Source organism: Salvelinus sp. IW2-2015, linkage group LG16 (genome assembly GCF_002910315.2).
Source record: "Salvelinus sp. IW2-2015 linkage group LG16, ASM291031v2, whole genome shotgun sequence".
Classification (NCBI taxonomy): domain Eukaryota; kingdom Metazoa; phylum Chordata; class Actinopteri; order Salmoniformes; family Salmonidae; genus Salvelinus; species Salvelinus sp. IW2-2015.
In genome coordinates this window covers 17,178,453-17,197,139 of record NC_036856.1, presented here as the reverse complement: position 1 = coordinate 17,197,139, position 18,687 = coordinate 17,178,453, and the positions used below count along the sequence as shown (strand labels likewise).

Genomic DNA, 18,687 nt, shown 5'->3' with positions numbered 1-18,687 from the left:
TTACCGAGCAGGCATTACACGAGGACATTACCAGCAGGCATTACCAGAAGGACATTACCAGCAGGCAATTACCAGAGGAGCCATTACCGAGCAGGGATCTACCAGAGGAACATTGTCCAGCAGGGGGCATTACCAGAGGTACGATTACCAGCGGGCATTACCAGCAGGCATTACCAGAAGACATTACCAGCAGGCATTACCAAAGGAACCATTATCCATCAGGGATTACCAGAGGACATTGCCAGCAGGGATTGCCAGAGGACATTACCAGCAGGCATTACCAGAGGACATTACCAGCGGGCATTACCAGCAGGCATTACCCAACGACATTACCAGCGGGCATTACCAGAGGACATTATCAGAGGACATTACCAGAGGACATTACCAGCAGGCATTACCAGCAGGCATTACCAGCAGGCATTACCAGGGCCTTTGTTAGTGCTCTCTTTCCCTTTGTCCATGTGTATGTGTGCACTCACGTACATACTTTTCTTATAAGCATATTATACCGTAGTGATCAATGTCCGAAAATTGACATTGAAAATGCATATCAATGACAGGTTCAAACCTGGATGTATTGTAAAAGTTTCCCCACTACCAAGATAACTTACGAATGGAGTTGAAACAATGTGCACATGCACCGAATAAGAGCTCTGTCTAACTTACTGTCCCCCTCGTGCTATCTCTTTCTCCCTCTCTCTGTGCCTGTGTCTTGCTAACACGTCCCCAGACATCCATTTTCAGGAGTGAGGGTTTTCTGTGGTTTGCAAACAGAACATTAACTTTAAAGTATTTTCTTATGCCGTCTGTCTCTGGTCTATATATGCTGTAAATCCTGGCCATTGTCCAGGAATCTCCTGCATGCAGCCGCTCATAAGCCTCGTCTAACCAGCCAAGAATGTGAACCAGCCTCCTTCAAAGAGAAGCCTTTCACAAGGTGTGGTTAAAGCAGGTAACTGTGTCTGCAGGTGGTCACATTACAACAGAGGAGGCTGCAACTGAAATCACCTGTCTTGCACAAGAACTAACTGCAAGGGGAGTTGCAAGGGCAAATAGGTACATTCGGATTAGATTAGATATGAGTAGGCCAAGTCTAGGAGGTAAGTATTCTTATACTGATGCATGAAAAAAGCTACTTTGAAAATGTTTTCATAACCAATACTGTGGGGTAGACGTAAATCAAACCCTTAGTAGACTGATTTGGGATCAGTTCTTAGATGAAACAATCACAAGTCAGCTCAGAAATGTGAATGTAGAGGGAGATAAAAGACACTTAAGCAACAACCCCAGAACAAACAGATAATTTGTTACATGTGTATCCAGAATCCAGTTGGAGAACCGTGAGGACAGTCAGAGTCAAACACAGACCAGGCGTCCAGAGATGAGAGGAGAGGAGTGAGGAGAGAGATTTAAAATAAGACAGAGGACAAAGAATGGCTTGTCCAGGGCCTTTCTGCCATTGCCCCAGAGGGGAGGCCGGGGTGGCACTTGTTTGAGGGGCTCCCATGATAAATGTCCCACTACTTGATTCTGTCACACTGTCTGCAATGTGGACAATAACATGGGTCATGGCATAGTTTTGACACCGTGGACTGAAGAGAGGGAGAAGTTTGTCTCTCAACATGGCCATTCATCGGAACCATTCAGAATTACACAAGATGACCATATCCAAGAGGGCTTTTATAAGATAAATAAATATGAAACTCTTCACAGTTGTCTTTACTGAGATGTTTAATTGTAGGCATTAATCACTCGTGACTGGGACACTGGGTCTAAGGGCCCATATTAAACTCTTGTGCAAAAAGTGTCAAACAAGCAATGACAGTGATAAATGTGAACCAAATGAAAAATATGACATGTTTAACATAACTTAAGATTTTTTGAAGGACTCCTGGCTTGAAAGGCACCAGACTGGCATTGCAACATTGTCTCACCTGCCCTTTCAGTGGTTGGCAACATGGCATTGCATTATTTTGATTCGTGCAGGGTTTTAAGCACTGGAATTACAGACGACAGTTTGAATAACCCCATCTCATCTCTCACTCACACGCAAAGCTGTGCTCTCCCTTTCCCCTCAAAACCKACGCTCCCCTCCTCTTAAAATAAGCAGTTGGGGAAAATATTCAAAGCGTACCACCTCTTCCTCCTCCACTCAACCACCCAGGCTTCAAACTCCTAGAGCGCACTGCGAAAACTTTCCTCTGCAACTGCTGAAAAACCGACTGACACAGGACAGCGCCGAGTGAGAAGAGATAGGGAAAGTAGAACGCGTAGCCCGTTAATAGTTGCCTGGGGTTTGGGAATGGCGGAGAGTCGGAACGATCTATGTCCACCTTCCGAATGGCACATGTGAGCCGAACCCGGTCTCCTCCGCGTCTATTTTGTTACACGTTAGGAGGCGAACGCCAGTAAACAGCGAGAAAGAGACAGGGGGGAGATTGAAGTATCTACAACAGCCTGTCGACACCACTATCCTCTCATCTCGAGATGGTCTGTCCGCCAGGACTTCGATGGTTCCTACTTACCGCTCTCTTGCACGCTGTCGCACCCCGGGACACCCGCGAGAGACCGAGGCAATGTGACCCGCCGAAGTCGGTGAGTTGTGCGGAGTAGTTACGGTTACTTACCTGTTTCAGTAATGTCATGAGGCAATGTCAMACATGAATATGTCCTTGATGGATAGATTCAAGTCTTTTAGCTAAATATTTTGGGTTAATTGCAAATGTATGTGTCTAGTCTACAACTGCCACAGTAGGCTACAACAAATTATACAATTTAAATAAACGCACTTTGCTTACACAGTGCTCCTGAATAAGTTGTCTTATGTGCAGCGGGTAGGCCAATATAAAAATAGTGAGATATTGTGTAGTTATTGGGTTTTTGTGTAACAACCAAATTAACAATAACAACAAGTTTTGAGTTTTATTGTCATGGAAATATTGACATACTATAATAACTACCTACACGTTAAATACAAGAACTATAATTATGTTTATAGCAACGTTATTAGGCTACCGTATTATTATAGTATAATTATCACATGTGTTATTATTAATATTATTATTATGCTATTATTATGCCATCATATATTGTTAGGCTAATCCATTATTTCAAGGCTTCGTTAATAGGCCTGTAGTCTACAAGTTGAAGAGATAAATGTTATAGCCCATGGCCTATAATTGAAACAATTTCCAATCAGCAAAGTTGCTTCCAATGGCACCTCAAAAATAAGTTATTTTACTTGACATAGCCTATTCTTGAGTTTCCTCACACAAATCTGGGCCTGAAAAATGGAAGCAGTTGCCAAGCGAAATATGGTTGATGGGCGCCTACCATATGCCTGTTTATATGACAAAAGATAGTGGGGAACACAAACGGGTGACTTGACTTTACATACATTTATTTGGAAAAGTTTCAATTACCTTCAATCCAAACGGATCAAGTTTCAATGAAACACGACCTATTAAAACAGTTATCCGGCATATTTGCAAAATTATGGAATGGGCTTGTTTTCACAAAGGGAGTCAGCCCATTCGAATTCATTTAATTTGAGTGTTATTTTATCTGGCCAGGACCATGTTGCACATGCTCCCGTCTGTATGTCTCTCAGTGTGAATTTCTCATGATTCTAATTAATTTCCTTCTGATTCTTCTCTTGTGCTGATGATAGAGACAATGCGTGCCGTACGCGTAGACTACATGACTGGTCTGGTCTACATGACTAAATTCCCAGATAGAAACGCAATAGGCCTACATCATAACTGGAATTACATGACTACAGCAATAACGTTAATTACAGGGGCATGATGTGATCTATTAATATAATACAAATGTGTTATAATACATTATTGAAAATATTTATCATGGTTGACTTGATAGCATTGCTACAACATAGTCCACAAAATATTGAAATTGTTGGTATTGTTAACCTGCATCTTATAATGGCATTGTTGTCAGGGTCCAGGGATTAACTGTATATGTTGTTCCCCCTTCATGTGATTTGTAATACGTCAGTACAGAGGTATCTGTTTTGTGTTAAAAGTAATTACCCAATAAAATTGAGTTGTTCACATCAGTGCTCCGGAGCGAGCTAGAACCAGCGCGCGAGGAGCTCTCCTCAGGCTCGGCCAAATCAAGTAAAACGGACTTCAACTATCCTTATTCGATCGTAAAGAAGTCTTCCTGTCTCCGTGAAGACGAACAGACGTTTGACGATTTAATGATTAACAAATGATATGTATAAAGTTACCAAAATATATAGCCAAAATATAGCCTAGTCAAAATATAATAGTAAGAGCTGTAGGCGTCACCCATGCATTTATTTAGTTGTACTTAGGCTATGCTAATGTGAAAATAATTTCCAAAGAAACGTTTTGAAACGTCTTAATCACAAATTGCCAGTTTGAGAGGATGTGCAAGCATTTCAGTATAAAACATAGTGCAATGCAATAATTAGGCCTAAAATTATACAAATTTAATTTATGACAATAACAATCCCTTGCAAAAACAATAATATTTCCAAATATTTAATGCCTTTTGACAGGGTTTTGAAATCCTTTAAAAAAATGTAATTTAAAATGACAAATGTTAGCATGGCATTGGCATTACAATTGTTATTACAACTGGGGAAGTTTTCATTGAATTAGGGTAGAAATAAACATTTAAAGGGGCTTGGCCCCCCAGATAGCATATGAACATATCATGAAAGTCATGAAATAAATGTTTAGAATTACAGGAACTGTGCTTTAAAACTGCAACATTTTCTCTCAGCCTCATGGCAAAATATGTAAAATAGCATGAGATTTGCTATAAAAATGCAAGTGTTTCTCTCTGGGGTGAGATTTGGCCTTTTTGGACCATGCTGGTGGACCCAGCGAAACTGCTAAGCTACTGATACAAATAAAAAAATCCTCAATCCCAGCATCATCTATATGGTTTGATTTATGTTTTGCAAAGCTATGATCTATGGATGTTTTGTAAAGAGGGCATAAGGACCCTCATCAAATCCCTGGAATGTTAATGAACTGTAAGAAATAGACACATAAACAAAGCTTTTTCCATTTTATCAGACTTTTATACTGTTCAGTAAACCAGATACAGTAGCCACGTTTGACAAAATGTTCAGCAAAGGCCTATTTGTGTGCATTTTGTTGTTTGTGTAGGCTATCCAATGGCTTTTGCAAAAAAGTACTTCCTCAAGTAAAGGATATCCAAGTTAGGTGGGTTGCAGCAGTTTTATATGGTTCAGTATGTTTATACTGCTGTAGCAACCCTTGAAAAGCTTCCCAGCTTCACAGAGGCATTGGCAGCACAGCTATGCACCTCAACAATACACTGGGGTCTGTTTACAAGGAGAAAGCTTCACTATAAACTCATTGCCTCAGAACAGCAGACAGAGAGCAGCACAGTGGAAGTTAGCTGACAAGGTTTCATTGAGTCCCTTGCCTTTATCTCCAGCTGACATTTCAACAGATTCTATTGCATTGACCTGTATCTCAAACAACTAAAAAGCCTGTTTTGAATCACTAAATCACAAAAAGTACTTTTGACTTAACTACTGTCAATGGCCTTTACTCAGAAGGTTTATTTACTCTATTCAAATACTGATTGTCATAAACTCTCTCTCGCATCTCCTCCTCCCCATCCTCCCCCTCAACCCCCCTGTGCCCCAATAGCAAACCGACATGAACTCTTTCCTCTGGACGGTGGAGCGCCCAGCTCCCTATCCCCCCTCCTATCTCTTTGGGACCATCCATGTGCCCTATACCCGTGTGTGGGACTTCATCCCAGATGTCTCCAAACGGGCCTTTCAGACCAGCGCCAACGTGTTCTTCGAGCTGGACCTGACTGACCCCCTGACCATCTCCAAGTTGACCAACTGCCAGCTGCTGCCCCACGGGGAAAACCTGCAGTCCCTGCTGCCCCGGGACCTGTACCGCCGCCTCAAACGCCACCTGGACTATGTCAAGCACATGATGCCCTACTGGATAACGGCAGACCAGCGGGGCCGGGGGCTGTACGCTGACTACCTCTTCAACGCCATCGCAGGGAACTGGGAGAGGAAGAGGCCTGTCTGGGTGATGCTGATGGTTAACTCTCTGACGGAGTCAGACGTGAGGTCGCGGGGGACTCCCGTACTGGACCTGTTCCTGGCCCAGGAGGCCGACCGCATGGGGAAGAGGACGGGAGCGGTGGAGCGGGTGGAGGAACAGTGTCACCCCCTCAACGGACTTAACTTCTCCCAGGTAAGAGAGGGGGCTGTGGAGGGGGTGTGTTTTGGACATGATCATTGGAGTTGGGGGATATGTGATTGTTGGATGCATTTGGTTGGCGGCTTGGGGCAGGGAGTTGGGAGATTTAATAGAAGGGAAGTCTTGGGAGGAGTTAGTGGAGAATGTAGAAAATGACAATGGGAGGAGAAAAATACGATTTGAAACAGTATGTTTCAAAGCTGTGTAGATGGTTTTAAAGTTATTATTGTGCCTGAGCCTTACAAAACAGACATGAGAGCTGAATCAGCTGACGAGGTGTCACGTTGACAGCTGTAAGTGTAACATGAGTTAGTGAAGGTGTGAGGTAAGAGTGTGTGGGACGGGTAGATCTCTTTTCACTGGGCTGACTGCCTGTCTTGGTGCTATGATACAACCACTGTTAGTATCTTGCTCTGTAACTTAACACTGGAAAGATAGACAGAATAACCAAATTACTTGATGACAAAAACATGGGGAGTATCCGTGTTTTATATCTCCTTGGAAGGGCTATAGAGGAAGGGTAACATGGAGGTCTAAATAAAGGATGGCCCAGGAATGGTTAGGGGGAGGTCAATTCTTCAGTGATATTGTTTTTCAGATATGTTGCTTGGAGTTGTTTGCTGATGAACGGCATTGTCTGGTGTAGTTGGGCTGGGTTGATGTGGTGTGGGATGTGGGGTGGTAGGTGTAGTGACAGGTAGGAATTTTTACTGTCTGTCCTTAGCAGACAATACAACGAGCACATGCACATTTCGAGCACACTCCAAAGCACACGGACTATCACAGCACACAATGCAGGAACACATTTCAGCAGTTGAACCCTCACACACACATCACAACATCATATCACACACTCATATCACACACATCTACACATCACACACACACACACACACACACACACCACAGGCGTGCCTGGGCCTCTGTTGTGAAAGGGTGCGGGGCTCCTGCGCTAATTTGAGAGGCACTGGGCCCACACAGCCTCTCCTCTTTATCAGCACCTTCCTAAACTTACGCTGTCAAAGAGCACCACATCACACACAACATAGTCGCGCGCACCTCCACCGGCGCACACACATACAGCTGCCTCTGACATGATGGGAACGTGGAAAACAACTGCCCTACAACAATGTGTGCAAGGCCAAGTCATAAACTGCTTCTCAGTGTAGTAGTATACAGGATACAGTGATAATATAAGTCTAATTTCTAATGAACAGCCTGGAGCTAACACTCTATTATTAAAGCTTTGGTGTAATGCCTGTTATTTCCAATGAAACATGAGTAAATCACAATACAAAGTATTGGATGACTGCTGCCTTTCTATTGTTCCAGGGAAGGGAACTTTTTTATAAGGCAGGTGTATTGTTGGATAACATTTGTGTTGTTGGAGGTTATTTTTAAAATCATAATGAATAACTTGAAAAAAATCTGTAGCATATGGACTTTTGGACTTTTGAGCAAGCAACTTACCCCCATCTCAAGTTGTATGAAAAGAGTTCAAACCTGAAATGAAGTGACATGGAAACAATATAGTCAATTTAATTTGTCGATGTAATTTGAACACTATGGTTGATTGGATCTCTCTCTATGGTGATTGGATCTCTCTCTTTGGTGATTGGATTCTCTCTTTGGTGATTGGATCTCTCTCTATGGTTGATTGGAACAAAGATGAGGTCAGGCTGACAGACTGAAAAAAAACAAGAGAGGAAAAGCTGAGCGCGGAGAGAGAGAGAGAGACGGTGAAGGAGTGAGGGAGAGAGAGAGAGAGAGACGGTGAAGGAGTGAGGGAGAGAGAGAGAGAGAGAGACGGTGAAGGAGTGAGGGAGAGAGAGAGGACGGTGAAGGAGTGAGGGAGAGAGAGAGAGAGAGCGGTGAAGGAGTGAGGGAGGAGAGAGAGAAGAGAGACGGTGAAGGAGTGAGGGGAGAGGAGAGAGAGAGAGAGAGTGACGGTGAAGGAGTGACGGGAGAGGAGAGGAGAGGAGGACGGGTGAAGGAGTGAGGGAAGAGAGAGAGAGAGACGGGGTGGAAGGAGTGAGGGAGAGAGAGAGAAGAGAGAGACGGTGAAGGAGTGAGGGAGAGAGAGAAGACGGTGAAGGAGTGAGGGGAGAGAGGAGAGAGGAGGTGAAGAGTGAGGGAGAGAGGAGAGAGCGGGGTGAAGGAGTGAGGGAGAGAGAGAGAGAGAGACGGTGAAGGAGTGAGGGAGAGAGGAGAGAGAGAGAGAGGACGGTGAGGAGTGAGGGAGAGAGAGAGGGGAGGACGGTGAAGGAGTGAGGGAGAGAGAGAGAGAGAGTGACGGTGAAGGAGTGAGGGAGAGAGAGAGAGAGAGAGGTGACGGTGAGGAGTGAGGAGGAAGATAGAAGAGAAGATTGACGGGGTGAATTGTGGAGTGGCTGGAGGAGCTAGAGATATTGCAGAGAATGAGAGCGGTGATGGAGTGACGGGATGGACGCTGTGTAGTAGAGAGAGAGCAATTGAGTGACATAATGGATGCTAGATTAGGGGGCAGAGCCCCTTAATCAGATGTTAAGTTCAGTATGTTTACTTGAGAGAGTACTGTGAATGGTATGTGAGAAGAAGCCATTTCGAGGGAGAGTAGCTAAGACGAGGAGACGCAGTAAGAATGCACACAAGATTCAGGCCGATAAGTGAGCTGAGAGGATGAGCAGATTGAGGTGAGGCGTGTCGAAACGCGATGTGAGGTGGATAGTGAGGATAGAGGAGAGAGAGACGGGTGATGAGGTGAGAGAGAGACGAAGGAGAGATCGAGAAAGGAAGTGCTGGTAAGATAGCTGTGAGAGATTGACTGAGGAGTGAGAGAGAGAGGACGAAGACTTAAGTAGGAGCAGAGACGAGTACGTAGAACGGTAGGTGAGGGAGAGAGGAGAGAGACGGTGAAGAGTGAGGAGGAAGAGAGAGAGACGGAAGGAGTGAGGGAGAGATGAAGAGAGACGTTGAAGGAGTGAGGAGAGAGAGGAGAGAGAGGCCGAGTAGGAGTGACAGGGACTAGATGTACGACGAGAGAGAGGACGGTGAAGGCGTGAGGAAGAGACGAATGAGCACGTAAGAGTGAGGAAGAGAGGCGTGAAGAGAGTGAGGGCAGATGCGAGAGAGACGTAGACGGTGAAGGATGAGGGAGAGAGAGAGAGAGATAGTAGACGGTGAGTTGGAGAAGAGAGAGAGAGAGACGGCTGGAGGAGTGAGGAGAGAGGAGAGATTGTTGAGCGGTGAAGAGATGAGGGAAGAGGAGAGTAGAGAGTACGGTGCAGGAGTGGCGAGAGAGAGAGAGAGAGGTGAAGGAGGATTGTGGGAGAGAGCGAGAGAGAGACGGTGAGGAGTTGTAGGGGAGTTAGGAGTAGAGAGAGACGGTCGAAGGAGCGGAGGGGAGATGAAGCAGAGAGCAGACAGGGGAGGGGAGATGGAAGGGAGAGAGCAGTGGACGAGAGTGGAACGGTGAAGAGTCGTATGGGAGAGAGAGAGAGAGAGACGGTGAAGGAGTGAGGGAGAGAGAGAGAGAGTGACGGTGAAGGAGTGAGGGAGAGCAGGGAGACTGATGTGCATCATGTCAGTGCGAACCCTAATCTGAAACATGAGCTCTACTTCTTCTGTGGTGGCTAGATCTGACAGCTCCAAACCCTACTGTCCACATATAATTTGTTCCCAATAAACGTAGCTGCTTACAATATCCTGTAACTTGCCGCTCCCGCGTCACCAAGACGGTCTCCGATGGTGATTCTTCATCTGCCATAATTATTTTCATACTGTAGGCACCTGGCCCCTGCACAGCCAGTGACCTGGAACGGTGTGGCTGGACCTGGGGCATGGGCTAGCCCAGCTTCGCATCCCCTCCCCTCCCCTCAGCTTCTCAGCATGGGGACAGTGTGGTGGCGTTACTGAGTCAACCATCGCCCTGGGTCTCCTGACCTCACAGGAAGTGATCTGTCCGGATGAGAGGTATAACTGATAAACAGTTTCCCCCACGGTGAGAAGTGTACCCCGTGGTAGAGGCCTTCATGGGTCCAAAAAGTTGTACCCGTTCTGAAATGGACATGGTGCTTTCCCATCCGGACCTGATATGCATAAATACATTTTTTAAATATGAGACCAGTTCCGAATGGACCCGAGAACAACTAGACCCATTCTGTATAGACCTGGACGGCTCCAGACCTCGTCTGATCCAGTTAAGGGAAGCAGCAGAAAAGTTCATTTTTAAGCTACTTTATTAACCGGATCTGATAAAGCGCGAGAGAGAGGAGGTAGAGATAGATGAGACTCTAGCAGGGGCAGTGCTGTGTGTGTAGGCTACTGTGAGTGTGAGTGAGTGACACGTGGAACGGGGAGGAGGGAGAGATGAGAGACTGCAACCAAAAAGCCGACTCACGCTATAGTAGACTAATAGCCACCATAGCTAGGTTATTTATCTTCCAATATGATTACGTAGTACCTATGTTGACAGCATCAAACCGGGAGAGGCTAGTTAAGCTAGGCTAATTGAGGCTGCATGCGCTTTCTCGTCCTACACAGTTACAAACAACAACTACTAACAACTAATCTCCTAACTTTTGCCCCTCATGGAGGCTCTATGACTGCAGACTATTGCCACTTTGATGACTTATGATCGGCCAACAAGCTACAGTACGCGTGCCACTCTCGTGAAACGCAAAGAGCAGCAGCATAAATTAGAAGAAAAAAAATCCTCTCTCTCTCTCGGTCTACTGCAGAGGTCATGTTCTGATCTATACTGAACAAAAATATAAACTTAACATGTAAAGATCCCAGAAATGTTCCATACACACAAAAAGCTTATTTCTCTAAAATGTTGTGCACAAATTTGTTTACATCTCTGTTAGTGAGCATTTCTCCTTTGCCAATATAATCCAGCCACCTGAGAGATGTGGCATATTAAGAAGCTGATTAAACAGCATGATCATTACACATGTGCACCATGTGCTGGGGACAATAAAAGGCCACTCTAATGTGCATTTTGTCACACAACACAGTGCCACAGATGTCTCAAGTTTTGAGGGAGCATGCAATTGGCATGTTGACTGCAGGAATGTCCACCAGAGCTGTTGCCAGATAATTTGTTAATTTCTCTACCATAAGCCGGCTCCAACGTTGTTTTAGAGAATTTGGCAGTACAACCGCAGACCATGTGTAACCACGCCAGCCCTGGACCTCCATATCCGGCTTCTTCACCTTCGGGATTGTCTGAGACCAGCCTCCCGGACAGCTGTTGAAACTGTGAGTTTGCACAAAGTATATCTGCACAAACTGTCAGAAACAGTCTTAGGAAAGCTCATCTCCGTGCTTGTCGTCCTCACCACCGTCTTTCTTGACCTGACTGCCATTTGGCATCATAACCGACTTCCGTGGGCAAATGCTCACCTTCGATGGCCACTGGCAGCTGGAGAAGTATGCTCTCCCGGATAAATCCCGGTTTCAACAGACAGCGTGTATGGCATTGTGTGGGCGAGGGGTTTGCTGATGTCAGCGTTGTGAACAGAGTGCCCGATGGTGTTGGTGGGGTTATGGTATGGGAAGGCATAATCTACAGGCAACAAACACAATTGCATTTTATCGATGGCGATTTGAATGCACAGAGATACCGTGACAAGATCCTGAGGCCCATTGTTGTGCCATTCATCCGCCGCCATCACCTCATGTTTCAGCATGATAATGCACAGCCCCATGTCTCAAGGATCTACACAATTCCTGGAAGCTGAAAATGTCCCCGTCTTCCATGGCCTGCATACTCACCAGAAAATGTTACCTGTTGAGCCTGTTTGGGATGCTCTGGATTGATGGGTACGACAGGGTGTTCTAGTTCCTGTCAATATCTAGAAACTTTACATTTCCTTTGAAGAGGAGTGGGACAACATTCCACTGGCCACAATCAACAGCCTGATCAACTCTAAGAGAAGGAGATGTGTCACGCTGCATGAAGCAAATGATGGTCACACCTGATACTGACTGGTTTTCTAATCCACGCCACAACTTTTTTTTAAAGGTATCCCTACAGATGGAGCTCTGGCGCACTTACAGACCTGATAGAACTTTGGTTTCTGTGTGCAGTAGCAGTGAGGCAGCAGTGAGGCTGTGGAAATAAAGGCTTGGGGAGAGCATCTCCAGAGCTGTGGAGGGCGATGCAGGCCGACAGATGGGTGGGCCTGCCAGCACCAACCACTCTCCAAAGGCACGCTATCCACAGCGAGGGGGAACCTGCAGGAAGCCAGGACGTCTAGAGGGGTGCAAGCTGGTCACCGTCCAGCAGACGCATTCTGAAAAAGTCAACAACAACCACAGGCACCTCTCTTCCACTCCCCCGTCTCAGTGCACTACATCTATATCTACATGTAGACCTGAGCCTCTGCTGCCTGCGTCTCTCCGTCTCTGGCCTGGTGTATAAATACCCCTATTTATTTACTCTGGTTCACTTTGCAGCCGAAGCACAGCCCTTGTCAGCGGGAGATGACATCACAGCTGTGCCCCCCTTCTCTGTGTTGGGGTCAGAGGTGGCGATGGGGCTGGCGGAGCAGTGGGCCGTGAGGAGACTCTGTGAGTTCTGAGTTAGGAGCTGAACATTCAGGGGCCCCAGAACAGAAAAGGGTAAGTTACTGGGCTATTTTCCAGGCAGGTGATATAAGTCAGTATTCGACATCCATCCATGTCTGACGACTTCGGGAGATGACGTGGAAACCGGCCACTAGGGGCAACAGTAAGTGCTGTCGGTTTTGCTAGGGCGTTCTGGATGGGGATGGTGGATGAGTGTAAGCATCTACCTGTGGTTCGAAAGGTTGCATGTTTGAATCCAGCGATAGAAAGTTGTTTTTGATATTTTTTGTTTTAACCCTATCCCAAAACTTAACCCTTACCTTAACTATTCAGAGTTAATGCCTAACTTTAAGAATGTGGACTTAATGCCTAAACTTAACCTTAAACACTTCGAAATGTAACATTTGAGAAACATGGATGAACGCCTAATTCTGACGTGAGACAGTGAGAGCTTGTTGCGATTTTCACTGTGACCTGGAGAGGGAGTCTCCTCAGCTGTAGCATTGTCACCTTAGCAGGGACAGATCTGGTTTCTCCTCAGCAGGAGCTTGGGGTGCCCTGTGGTGCACTGTGACAGAGACGTCTATTTCAATCAGCCCTGCCCCCGACACAGCTCAGTAGTCCTTTTCTGCTTTAGTAAAGACTTTAGGTTGAGACTTTCTGCTGTGCTGACATAGCATACAATATGGGCCTCTCACATATTGTGGTTAGGTTGGTAAAAATATCCAGGGGGCATTGCCTTCCTATGCATACACAGAATTTTGTTTCTCTAATTTAATACGTGTTAAACTGAAGATGATACGCTGAGTCTGAGATGATACGCTGAGTCTGAGATGATACGCTGAGTCTGAAATGATACGCTGAGTCTGAGATGATACGCTGAGTCTGTGCACAGTCTGGGTTTGACTTTGTGAATTCTGAAATGTCTTGAGCTTAACTACCAATGGAGAAAATATGTTGACCAAACCTATTGGTGGCGTTGCTGTAATGCGAAGGGTATATACTTATTTGTATTTTACAGTTAAAGTCCCCTCCTGTTTCCCTGATTTAAGAATGGGTGATGACACTAACCGTTGTCAACTCTCCTGACTGAAGCCACTCTCATGTGCCTCTCCTGTACAAGCAATGTGAGTAGACCTGCCAATTTTCTATTGTAGAGTAGTGTGTTTTCTGTTTTTTGTCGTCCAGTCAAATCCTGTCCTGCCCTCCAACACAGTCCAATTCAATGGTGACCATGTCCTGCACTGAAGGCTTCCTAACACCCTCAACCCTGTCCTGCAACTGAAGGCTCTGAACACCTCAAACCCCTGTCCTGCACTGAAGCCTCTGAACACCTCAACTTGTCCTGCACTGAAGCCTCTGAACACCTCAACCCCTGTCCTGCACTGAAGCCTCTGAACACCGCATGACCCTGTAGCCGTCCTGTAACTGAAACCTCACACTGAAATCACCCTGTCCTGCACTGAGCCTCTGAACCCCACGTCGATTCTGGAAGCCTCTGACAACACTCGAACCCATGTCCCTGCAGGCTCTGAACACCTCTCTAACCCCTGTCCTGCCTGGATCTGAACAGTATTCTGCCATGGTCGAATACCCCTGTCCTGCACTGAAGATCACACTCTCGACACCTCGACCCTGTTCCTGCACTGAAGGCTCTGAACACCGCAACCCCTGTCCTGCACTGAAGCCTCTGAACACCTCAACCCCTGTCCTGCACTGAAGGCTCTGAACACCTTCAACCCCTGTCCTGCACAAGCATACGCAGCCGTAAACACTGCCTGCACTGCACAGCTGACCTAACCCCTGCCTGCACTGAAGGCTCTGAACACCTCAACCCTGTCCTGCACTGAAGCCTCTGAACACCTCAACCCCTGTCCTGCACTGAAGGCTCTGAAACACCTCAACCCCTGTCCTGCACTGAAAGTCAAACCTCTGAAAACCTCAACTCATGACTCATACCCTCATTCAATCACTGCTGTGATCCCTTCCCAACAATGTGTAAGTAGCCCTTTCATTCCCATCCCCATAATATTGTACTATAAATGTCTCTATTAAATGCTTTAGGTTAAAATAATTTTAAAAACACACTTTGTCGTCTCCGTGCAGTCCGTGCCTATGCGTGGGTCTCCCCATCCTCCTAAATTGTTCACATCACCAGCCTCCACTGACGTGCATGCAAAAAACACACACTCCCACCCCCAGACACACTATGAGGTCATGTATTCCAGTTACACCCTTGCCGATCCATCAGAGACAGGGATGTGGAGTGAAACATGACCTTCCTATCAGAACACGTATGAAAGGGACTCTATGTATTTACTCTTACCAATTACATTCGTGAAGATGGTGAGCACCTGCTAGCTAAGTATCTCATCTACTGTCGTCATAGTGAACGTGGGTCCATATGTAAGTGCCATACTCCCACGTGGAGCCAAGCTGGCCGTCAACCTTTTCATGAAACTATCACATACAAAAAATATACTGACTGAGCGAGGGTTTAAACATGGATAATGGGTTTGACTACACTCGCGCTCGCTAATTCTCCCCACAGAGCTCAGTGAGTTGGTACCAGTGCCTGTGTGTTTGAGGCCTTGTTAATGTCAGTGGTGCCTGCGTCCTGCCCTCCCTCCTTGCTGCCTGGGGAGGACAAGGGGACTGGGGGGGTGGGCGTCGATCCACACGGTTGCGCGGGAACAGCGGGAATCAGTGGATTTATGTGCACCCCAGTAAAAGTTTATGAGAGGAGCTCCATTTCAAGAGCTCCAACTGGCGGGTTTCACATCAGTCTGTGGGCTGGGGCGGATGGACGACCTGAGTCATCACCACTCTGACTCTGTCAGAGGCAGTAGAGGAATAGTCTGGGGTGTGACCTCAATCAGGACTCATTCAACAAAGAAAATGTCCAGTCCTAAGAGCCTCCCTGCTTAACCAATCATCCCCAAACAGTTATGGACTCCTTCCTTAAAGACTCAGAACTGAGTTTCACTTCCTCTTTAATAATACACATGATTGGTACAGAGGTGCGGAGTCGAGCACACTTTGAGAGCATTAAGAGCGTTGAAGGCGGAAAGGGGTGAGGTGGGCTGAGGTGAGACTGGGGTGAGGTGGGGGTGAGGTGAGGCTGAGGTGAGACTGGGGTGAGGTGGGGTGAGGTGGGGCTGAGGGAGACTGGGTGAGGTGGGGGTGAGGTGGGCTGGGGTGAGTGGGGCTGGGGTGAGACTGGGTGAGGTGGGGTGAGGTGGGGGTGAGGTGGGGCTGAGTGGGGCTGGGGTGAGACTGGGGTGAGTGAGGTGGGGGTGAGGTGGGGGTGAGGGTGAGACTGGGGTGAGGGGGGTGAGGTGAGGTGGGGCTGAGGTGGGGCTGAGGTGAGACTGAGGTGAGGTGGGTGAGGTGAGACTGGGGTGAGGTGGGGCTGAGGCTAGACTGGGGGTGAGGTGGGGCTGAGGCTAGACTGGGGTGGAGGTGGGGATGAGGGGGGCTGAGGTAGACTGGGGTGAGGTGGGGCTGAGCGGAATTGAAGTGCTTACTGGTGTGTATAACTGGGGACAGAGCACAGAGGGCAGAGGAAAACGATGGGTCATATTAAAGCAGGGTTCAGTGAGAGGCCTACACTAATGCTCATCCAAGGGCCCTGAACAAGCCTGCCTATGAGGGTGACACACACACACACACACCACACACACACACACACACACACACACACACACACACAACACACACACACCACCACACACACACACACACACACACACACACACACACACACACACAACACACACACACACACACACACACACACCACACACACACACACACACAAACAAACACTTAATTTCTCAAGGCTAGTGATCTGTGACTGTGACATTTGTGCACAGACAACAACACACCAACACCAAGTCATGGAGCTGCAATGTTAAGGTGGTTGTAATGTATGTGATTCAAGATCTAAGATGGTTATCACACTCTGACAGACAACAGGGTTCCAGGCAGGGAAAACTGTGGTTGCTCAGGAAATCACTGAGTCACATTCCTGTCTGCGATCAATCAGCCGCTACCTCAGACAACCCAATCCAACCTACCCTGCCAGGAAAAAACATGCCCCTGCCCAGAGGCACAGCGAGACCACCTCCAAATCCACTGTTTTGTTCCATTGTTTGTTGCCCCTAGACTGATCTGCTTGGCGTTTGTTACCCATGTTGTCATTGTCTGTGTGTGTACGTGTGTGTATTTCACTGCATGGGTCACTGTGGTGTGTGTATGTGAGAAAGAGAGACCGAGTCAGCTATGAGAGAAAGAGCAGGGGTAGGAGGATAATGATCCATAGCGTGACGTGCGGCCATTAAAACAAAGATAGGTATCCGTGTTCCGTTTGAAACAGGAAAGGGATGGTTTAGCACTGGAACCAGCGGTATGGGATAGCACTCTCTCTAGCCCACTGTCCTGCTATAGTGGCTACCTCAGTGACAATGTGGTAAATCCATTACTTATCTACAGTAGGTCCTCTCCTCTGGCCAGGTATTCAGAGGTGGGAGAGGGGACATGGTGTTTCTCAAAGCAACAGAAGATATGGCTCTATGGAGTAAGTAAACGCAGAGTGTGGTTCACACTAAGAGGATTACCAGCGCACCGGAGAGCATAATTGAATACTCTAGACCGGGCTTAAGAGACACAGCTGGTATATATTCTTGTTGTCTCACCTGAGAAGCCACACTAATGTAGAGACTATAATGAGGCATCATCCTAGTCCCTGGACTGAGTGGCCACTTGGTAGAATCCATCCGACTCGAGAGGAGTTTGATGCAGCATCTGGCCTCCTTAGCAGGCAGTACACATAGTAGTCACGACATATGTAATGTTCCAGCTGATCTGGCTAGTGTTATGAAACGTGACTGTCATATGGACTTCTGGCTGAGGCAGTATTAAATATAGGAGATGTTCGAGACTATGAGATTCCAAAAGGCGCGCGAGCTGGGTCCACCGCCTGCCACACACAGCCAGGAAATATATGCGTCTGTATATATATGTGCCCTTGTGTACAGTTTTGGAGAGTTTAATACTATGGAGTAGAGTATCGAAGGCTTTCACACATGAGCCTCGAACGTCCAGCACACAGAGTGAACATCCTACACAGAGTAGGTCACACTTCGTGTGGGTGTTCGCCACACACACTCCTGTTTGAACTCATCTGTAGTGCATGTGTATATGTATAAATATATCATGAGGATTACATATGTTATGTAAGGGCGGTGAGAGAGTAGTAGAATTTCTCCGCATACGTGCTGTGTGTTTCAAATGCTCTCGGGGCGAGCGTCATTGGAGAGGCCTTCGCATAAGTAGCGTAGGGGTATATGGAGAGGTCTAGAATGGCGGGAGCAGATGAGAGAGGGTGGGGATTAGCCCACGGATATGGCGCTAGCATAGGCTTATAGGGACTATGTCGCATATGTGTGTATGTACGGGATATTCTGTATTTATGTCCCATCACGTTGTCTCCAGGCCCTGCGGCCAGAGAGCCGCTCCAGACCCATCCTAACACATCAGCCATGGAATGTAAATATTTGACTAAAAGACAGGTCATATGTTACCTAAATTCCTCCCTTTAAAATATGCATTATTTATAACGAGAGCCATCCAATGAACAGCCGCGAAAAGTGTTCTGTCATGATTTGATATGACAGCCGGGAGATTTGTGTTTTGAACACAGCTTGTCTTCAATCAGTGCTCTCCGTGACCCTGTCCGGAGACAAGGGAGATCTTTATTTCTCTGGTCACTTCAGCGTATCAATCTCAGACTCAGCCGTATCATTCAGACCTCAGCGTATCATCTCAGACTCAGCGTATCATCTCAGACTCAGCGTATCATCTCAGACTCAGCGTATCATCT

The 18,687-nt window shown here is 46.8% G+C and overlaps 1 protein-coding gene across 2 annotated transcripts in view; it reads left to right on the top strand.

Moving 5' to 3' along the window:
- The first annotated feature begins 2,066 nt into the window (after window positions 1-2,066).
- trabd2b (TraB domain containing 2B) overlaps window positions 2,067-18,687 on the top strand; it is a 104,137-nt gene continuing 87,516 nt past the window's right edge. The window contains exons 1-2 of one of the 2 annotated variants that reach the window (XM_024004936.2): window positions 2,067-2,595; window positions 5,676-6,245. In XM_024004936.2, the coding sequence (XP_023860704.1) occupies window positions 2,488-2,595; window positions 5,676-6,245 (678 nt within the window). In that variant the 5' untranslated portion in view covers window positions 2,067-2,487. The remainder of the gene's footprint in view (window positions 2,596-5,675; window positions 6,246-18,687) is intronic. The other variant, XM_024004937.2, reaches the window with a different exon arrangement.